Source organism: Pteropus alecto, unplaced genomic scaffold, assembly GCF_000325575.1.
Source record: "Pteropus alecto unplaced genomic scaffold, ASM32557v1 scaffold43, whole genome shotgun sequence".
In the NCBI taxonomy this organism is placed as follows: Eukaryota; Metazoa; Chordata; class Mammalia; order Chiroptera; family Pteropodidae; genus Pteropus; species Pteropus alecto.
Window position 1 is genome coordinate 627,275 of NW_006435764.1, and position 7,595 is coordinate 634,869.

At 66.6% G+C, this 7,595-nt stretch overlaps 1 protein-coding gene across 1 annotated transcript in view; it reads left to right on the forward strand.

Annotated features, from left to right (window-relative positions):
• Positions 1-7,595, forward strand: part of MUC5B (mucin 5B, oligomeric mucus/gel-forming) — a 100,063-nt gene that overhangs the window by 89,841 nt on the left and 2,627 nt on the right. The window contains exons 44-56 of the mRNA XM_015588663.1: positions 1,853-2,450; positions 2,577-2,758; positions 2,992-3,163; positions 3,720-3,970; positions 4,280-4,466; positions 4,776-5,001; positions 5,100-5,272; positions 5,348-5,417; positions 5,668-5,768; positions 6,085-6,116; positions 6,362-6,542; positions 6,845-6,949; positions 7,032-7,069. Coding sequence (XP_015444149.1) covers positions 1,853-2,450; positions 2,577-2,758; positions 2,992-3,163; positions 3,720-3,970; positions 4,280-4,466; positions 4,776-5,001; positions 5,100-5,272; positions 5,348-5,417; positions 5,668-5,768; positions 6,085-6,116; positions 6,362-6,542; positions 6,845-6,949; positions 7,032-7,069 — 2,316 coding nt within the window. The remainder of the gene's footprint in view (positions 1-1,852; positions 2,451-2,576; positions 2,759-2,991; positions 3,164-3,719; positions 3,971-4,279; positions 4,467-4,775; positions 5,002-5,099; positions 5,273-5,347; positions 5,418-5,667; positions 5,769-6,084; positions 6,117-6,361; positions 6,543-6,844; positions 6,950-7,031; positions 7,070-7,595) is intronic.

The window sequence follows — 7,595 nt, forward strand, 5'->3', positions numbered from 1 at the left end:
AGGAACCTCTATTCCTGGGACCACCAAGACGGTCACCACCCCAAGAACTGAGACAGGACCCTCCTCTCCCGGGACCACAAAGAGGGTCACAACTCTGACATCTGAGACAGGACCCTCCGCCCCTGGGACCACGCAGAGTTTGAGCACTCTCACCTCAGAGACAGGAACATCCTCTCCAAGGACAACCCAGAGTGTCACAACGCCGACCTCTGAGACACAATCCTCCTCTCCGGGGACCACCCAGAGGGTCACCACCCTCACCTCTGAGACTGGACCCTCCTCTCCTGAGACAACAAGAGGACTCACCAGCATCACCTCTGAGACAGGAACCTCTATTCCTGGGACCACCAAGACGGTCACCACCCCAAGAACTGAGACAGGACCCTCCTCTCCCGGGACCACAAAGACGGTCACAACTCCGACCTCTGAGAGAGGAACATCCTCCCCCGGGACCACCCAGAGGGTCACCACCACCACCTCTGAGACAGGACCCTCTTCCCCTGGGACCACCCAGAGTTTGAGCACTCTCACCTCAGAGACAGGAACTTCCTCTCCCAGGATAACCCAGAGTGTCACAACGTCGACCTCTGAGACACAATCCTCCTCTCCGGGGACCACCCAGAGGGTCACCACCCTCACCTCTGAGACTGGACCCTCCTCTCCTGAGACAACAGAAGGACTCACCAGCATCACCTCTGAGACAGGAACCTCTATTCCTGGGACCACCAAGACGGTCACCACCCCAAGAACTGAGACAGGACCCTCCTCTCCCGGGACCACAAAGAGGGTCACAACTCTGACATCTGAGACAGGACCCTCTGCCCCTGGGACCACCCAGACGGTCACCACCACCACCTCTGAGACAGGATCCTCCTCCCCCAGGACCACCGTGAGGATCACTAGCCTCACCTCTGAGACAGGACCCTCCTCTCCCAGGACCACAAAGAAGGTCACAACTCTGACATCTGAGACTGGATCATCTTCTCCCGGGACCACAAAGAGGGTCACAACTCTGACCTCTGAGACAGGACCATCCTCCCCCGGGACCACCCAGAGGGTCACCACCCTCACCTCTGAGACTGGACCCTCCTCTCCTGAGACAACAAGAGGACTCACCAGCATCACCTCTGAGACAGGAACCTCTATTCCTGGGACCGCCAAGACGGTCACCACCCGAAGAACTGAGACTGGACCCTCCTCCCCCTGGACCACCCCGAGTGTCACAACTGTGACCTCTGAGACAGGACCCTCCTCTCCCAGGATAACCCAGAGTGTCACAACGCTGACCTCTGAGACAGGAACTTCCTCATCCAGGAGTACCCAGAGAGGCGCCACCACCTCTGAGACAGCACCCTCCTCCCCTTGGACTACACAGACGGTCACCTCTGTCACCTCTGCTGCTGGACCCTCCTCCCCCGGGTCCACCATGGGGGTCACCACCCTCACCTCTGAGACAGGAATCTCTATTCCCATAACCACCCTGATGGTCACCACAACCAGAAGTGAGTCAGGACCCTCCTCCCCTGGGACCACCCAGAGTGTGAGCACTCTCACCTTTGAGACAGGAACTTCCTCTCCCAGGACAACCCAGAATGTCGCAACTCCGACCTCTGAAACAGGACCCTCCTCCCCTTGGACCACACAGACAGTCACCACTGTCACCTCTGAGATAGGACCCTCCTCACCCAGGACAACCCAGTGGGTCGCCACCACCCACATACCGCTCACCTCTATCAGAACCACTGGGAAGTTCTCTGTGTCCAGTCCCTCTGGCTCCCCAAGGACTCCAAGCACCAAGCCAGCCTTGCCCAGTGGCCCCCACACAGCTCCCTTGGTGACCCTCCCCCCACAGACCACCCCAGGGTCCCCTTCCACGGGCCGCAGCTCTGGGGCCGCCCTGCCCTCCAGCCCCCTGAAGCCCAGCTCCAGCTCGCCCACCCCGGGGCCCTTGACCCCCGGGGCCTGCACGCAGCAGTGCGTGTGGACAGACTGGTTTGACGAGGACTACCCCACGCCCGGCCCCAGTGGCGGGGACTTTGAGACCTTCGAGGTCCTCCGCTTGGCCGGCCATGTCTTCTGCGAGCACCCTGAGGACATCGAGTGCCGCTCGGAGCGGGCGCCGGCCATGAGCCTGGCGGGCGTGGGGCAGGTGGTGCAGTGCAACGTGAGCTTCGGGCTGGTGTGCCGCAACCGCGACCAGCCGGGGCCGGTGCCGTACTGCCACAACTTCCACGTGCGCCTGCTGTGCTGTGCCCTGCACTGCGGCCCCTCGCTGCGCACCACGGTGGCACCGCCCCCGTCCGCGGAGACCCCCAGCCGCCGGCCGCCCTTCAGCGCGTCCTCCACGCCCAGGCCTGTCCTCAGCTCCCGGGGGCCCACCGCCTCGCCGATGCCACCCAGCCCCGCCACACCCTGTCGGTGCCGGGCCTTCGGACAGCTCTTCCTCCCCGGTGAGTGTGGAGCCCCTCGCAGCCTGCCCGCCCCGAACGCCAGTGTCCCGTGCCCCAGAAGCTCCGCCCTGTCACAGGCGCCCCCCTCAGTCCCTCTGGCTGACCCAGTGACCGTGTCCTCCACAGGGGACGTCGTGTACAACAGGACCGACAGTGCCGGCTGCCACTTCTACGCCGTCTGTAACCCGCACTGCGAGCTGGACCGCTTCCAGGGCGCCTGCCCCACCTCCTCACCCCCAGAGCCCTCGTCCTCCGTGCCCCCGACCTCTGCGGCACGAGGCTGTGACCTCGTCGACCCTCCCCGACAGGTGCGCACCCCTCCTCCTTGCATTCCCTGCCTAGTCCTGTGTGGGGCTCAGGGGCTGCTGATGGCTGAGGCGGAGGCCGGCCCCGGCCCCTCCGGGACTCCCCATGGGCAGCTCGGCTGGAGGAAAGCACAGGGTCTTGTGGGCTGCCCTGCCCCAGGCCGTGCGGGCCCCCAGGGTGAGATGGCTGTGTCTCGAGAGCCCGCCTGGTGAGTGTCGCTCCTGCTGTCTGCCAGGTGAACGAGACCTGGACGCTGAAAGACTGCACGGTGGCCAAGTGTGAGGGCGACAACCACATCGCCCTGCTGGAGCCGAAGCCCGTGGCCAAGGTCACCTGTGTGAACGGGCACACGCCCATCAAAGTGCAGAGCCCGCAGGACCCCTGCGAGTACCACTACGAGTGCGAGTGTGAGTGGCCACGTGACGGGCACATAACGTGACACAAGCCACAGTGCCGGCCGGCTGCCCCGGCGGGGGCGGCCCAGGCATTCGAGGGGCACCGGGGCTGCTGAGACCAGGAGAGGATGGGTGGGAACGGGGGCCTGAGCCACCTGCCGGGGAGCCACCCGCAGGGGGACCACCACCCCGGTGGTTGGAAACAGCAACGATCGGCCAGCCCCGCCAGACCGGCCTGGGTCCGACCTGCCTCCCCGGCCGCTGGGCCCAGGCACTCCTGGCTGCGGCCGCCTTCGCGGTCTCCGCCTCTTCTTCATGGGGCCCATCCTCTCCCCGTCTCTATGAGGACGCTGGTCACTGGAGTTCGGTCACCTGGTAATCCAGGATGACCTCCTCTTGAGATTCTTAACTTAATGACAGCAGCGAGGACCCTTTCCCAAATGAGGCCACACCCGCGGGCTCTGAGGGAACGTGTCTGGGGCCACCCACCCACTCGCCCAACTTATGGGCGAGCCCCCGCGGTGGCCGTGCTGGGCGGCGCTGGCTGAGGGCGCTGTGCCTGTCCCAGGCTCCTGCAGCGGATGGGGCTCCAAGTACAGGACCTTCGACGGCACGTCCTACTCCTTCCGGGGCAACTGCACCCACGTGCTCGTGCGCGAGATCCACCCCCGCTTCGGCAACTTCAGCGTGCTGCTCAACAGCTACTACTGCGCGGCCCCCGCCGCCCCCCGCAGCTGCCCCCGCGCGCTCATCATCCACTACGGGTCCACGGAGATCGTCCTCAGCACCACCACCGACGCCGGGCGGGAGGAGAGCCTGGTGCGTGCCGGCGGCCCAGCGGGCGTAGGCCTGTCCGGGGCCCCCAGGGGGCGCCCGAGAGGCCCTGGAGTGCGCGTGCGCGTCCCGCGGAGCTCCTGAAGGGGCCACGCAGGGCCTGTCCCCGCCCCACCCCCACCGCGCCCCTGCAGGAGAACTGGGTGCAGGGAAGGCCGTGGGGGGGAAGGGGTACTTGCAGCCGGGAGCACCAGGGGACCCACCGGACCCCCAGTGGAGCATCTGCACTTTGGCCTGGGGGCTGCAGAAGAGAGGTCCCCACTACCCTGGTCACAGCCCCAAATGCGTCCGCAGATCCTGTTCGACCATGTGCGGGTGAGATCCGGCTACAGCAGGGACGGCGTGAGCGTGTCTGTGACGGCAAACAGCACGATGCACGTGGACATCCCGGCCATCGGCGCCAGCATCACCATGCATGGGCAAGCCTTCCAGATCCTGCTGTCCTACAGCCACTTCAGCTACAACACCGAGGGCCAGTGCGGTGAGTGGGGACGCAGCAGGAGTCCCAGGGGGGCACATGCCTGCTCCTCTTGCCACATCCTTCCCATGCGCCCAGGGTGGCCCCGTCAGCCGCCTGCCACATCCCCACCCCCAGACCTGCACCTGCTCGCCCTGCCGCCTGCCCTAGGCCAGAGCTGCCTCTAGGTCCAGTGACCAGTGTCATGACTGAGTAACCGCCAGGGAGGTGGGGGGTGGGGGGCTGGCAGGGGAGAAGGTGAAAGGTGTGAGAACAGGACAGCTGGGCACCCAGCCTGGCCCCAGAGGTGACCTGCCCAGCCTGGCATCCCAGGCACCTGCACCAACAACAAGACGGATGACTGTCGCCAGCCGGACGGCACCATGGCCCCCACCTGCCAGGACATGGCCCACGGCTGGCTGGTCCCCGAGAGCAGCAAGGACGGCTGCTGGGCGCCGACCGGCTCACCCCCGACGGCCAGCTCCCTGCCCCCGGCACCCACCACGCCCTCCGCCAGCACGTGCCCCCCGGCGCCCCTCTGCGAGGTGATGCTGAGCCAGTGAGTCTCTCCCCGTGGGTCTGGCCACCCTGGGGCAGTGACCCCTGTCCGGGCCAAGGACCTGGCTCAGCTCCGACCTCTGACCGCCCTGCCTGCAGGGTTTTCGCCGAGTGCCACAGCCTCATCCCACCTGACCCTTTCTTCCGGACCTGTGTCAGTGACAGCTGCCAGGCTGGCCCCGTGCCTTGCCAGACGCTGGAGGCCTATGCGGCACTGTGCCGTGCCCGGGGCGCGTGCAGTGACTGGCGCAATGCCACCAACGGGCTGTGTGGTGAGTAGCGGGGCTGGGGGACACCAGGCGCTCTGGCCTCCCGGGCCCACCTGACACCCGTCTCTGTGCTCCCAGACCTCACCTGCCCGCCTGGAAAGGTGTATAAGCCATGCGGCCCTGTGCAGCCCATGTCCTGTGACTCCAGGTGAGCAGATAGTGGGAATGGGGGGGCGGGGTGTCTAAAGGGTCTGAGAGAAGCCAGCGGGGATTGGAGAAGTGGCCAGGACCCCCAGCCCAAGATCTCTGGGCTGTCCCTCCCCAGCCCGACCTCCGACCCAACCCCATGGGATATCTGGGGCCACGAACACCCCCGCACTCCATCCGTGCCCGCTGCTTCCTCCCTCGGACACTGTCCGCATGGACGGAGGTCCCAGGATTCCTTCCTGGCCTGGCAGGAACCACAGCTTGGAGAACACGGGGCTGGCGGAGGGCTGCTTCTGTCCAGATGGCCACATCCTCTTCAACTCCTACACGGACGTCTGCGTGCCCACATGCCGTAAGCACCGCCATGGCCTGGGCCCCCAGCCCCGCAGAGGCGACACATCCCTGACCTCGGCCTGTCCTGCCTCCCTGTCAGACTACCCGCTGCCCCCGCCCAGCTCCAACCCCTTTGTCTGGAGCCCTGCCAAGCCTCCTCCTCGACACCCCGAGTTCTCCGGGAGCTTCTCTTCCCGGTGGGAAGACAGAGGCCTTGGTTGGGGTGGGTGGGGGGAGGGTCGGACCTGAGAGGACATATCCTTGTGGCCTGTGGCCTATGTCACCAGGCCACGAACCCCAGAATCCCCAGTGACCCCCTTCCCCTTTCCTTCCAGCCTGCGTGGGACCAGATGGGTACCCCAAATTCGTGAGTGTTTCTGCCCTCGCTCAGGCAGGAGGTGGGAGGGAGCACCCCTCTCCTGGGGCTGTCCACTCTGCCTGGGCAGCACCCTGGCAGTCTCACGGGCTGCTCGGGAGGTGGTGACTGGAGGGGAACACTGAGGGCTGACCCGGCCGAACCGAGCACCGGGGCTTGGCCTGCTGCGGGATGCAGCCCGAGAGGCTGGGGCACCGTCCGGGAGCCTTGGGGGACCCTGAGCCGGTCTGTTCCAGCCTGGAGAGCGGTGGGTCAGCAACTGTCAGGCCTGCGAGTGCGACGAGGGCTCAGTGGCCGTGCACTGCGTCCCGGTGAGGTGCGAGGCCCACCGCCCGCCCCCGGAGTGCAGCCAGGCCGGCTTCGTGAGCATGAGCAGGCCCCAGGCCGACAACCCATGCTGCTCTGAGACGCTGTGCGGTGAGCCTCGCGCCCCCGCGGCCAGGCGGGTGGGAGCGGGCGCAGGAGGGTGGAGGGCCCAGGCCGCCGGTCGGCAGAGCCTGCAGCATCCTGGCCTGAGCGCCACCGGGCCACTGAGGTGGGGACGCCTCCTGGAGCTTTGCTCTCCACCTAAAAATGAGGCGGCGACCTCTGGTCTGCCAGGGGACTTAGGGAGGACCGGGAGGCTGACAGAGAGGGACCCCTCATGGCTCCAACGTGGGAAAGGCAGGGCTGGAGCAGGGAGGGCGGGGGCACCCCAACAGCGCCCGCCTCTCCTGCAGTCTGCAACGCGACCACCTGCCCCCAGGGCCCACCAGAATGTGGGCCAGGCGAGGAGCTGACGCGCACCCTGGAGGAGGGCGGCTGCTGCCCCACCTTTGCCTGCCGTGAGTGGGGGCCGGGGCAGGAGAGGTGCCTGGACACCTGCTCCCCACCACGCACACGCCTCAGCCCTCCCTTCCCTTCCAGGGCCTAAGCTGTGCACCTACAACGACACTGTGTATGGGGTAAGGGCGCCGCGGGTGACGGCAGGGCGGGGTGGGCGGGGTGGCAGGGGCCCCCAGCTGTAGGCCCCCACTGTGTGGTGCCCCGCGTCCCTCTGGACCTCCGTCCGTCTCAACGTGCCCATCCCTGTCCGCCCCTCCTGCTCCGGCAGCAGATAAAGAGGGGCTCTGGGCCCTTCAGAGCTCGGTAGGGACGCGGGGGACACGAGAGTGGTGCCTTCTGTCCAGAGCCTGGTGGGCTGTGGGCTCCATGCTGCTGCCGCTGAGAGTTTAGCATTGGGGTCTCCCAGCAGCTCCCTCCCAGCCCCCGCCTGCCTGCCCGGAGTTCCTGCCCCCTTGGGGTCCTGCCTCTGCCCGAAGACCCTGCCTCTCTCTCGGTCTTTGCCCAGACGGGGTACATCCCTAATTCCACGTGAGAAAGGAAGTGCTCCCTGGGGGCCTGACTTCCCAGCCGCCCAGCCACAGGGAGGGCTCCTGGCCCTGGTGCCCCACCCAGCGCCCTCACTGCCACACCCCCGCCCCCCCCTGT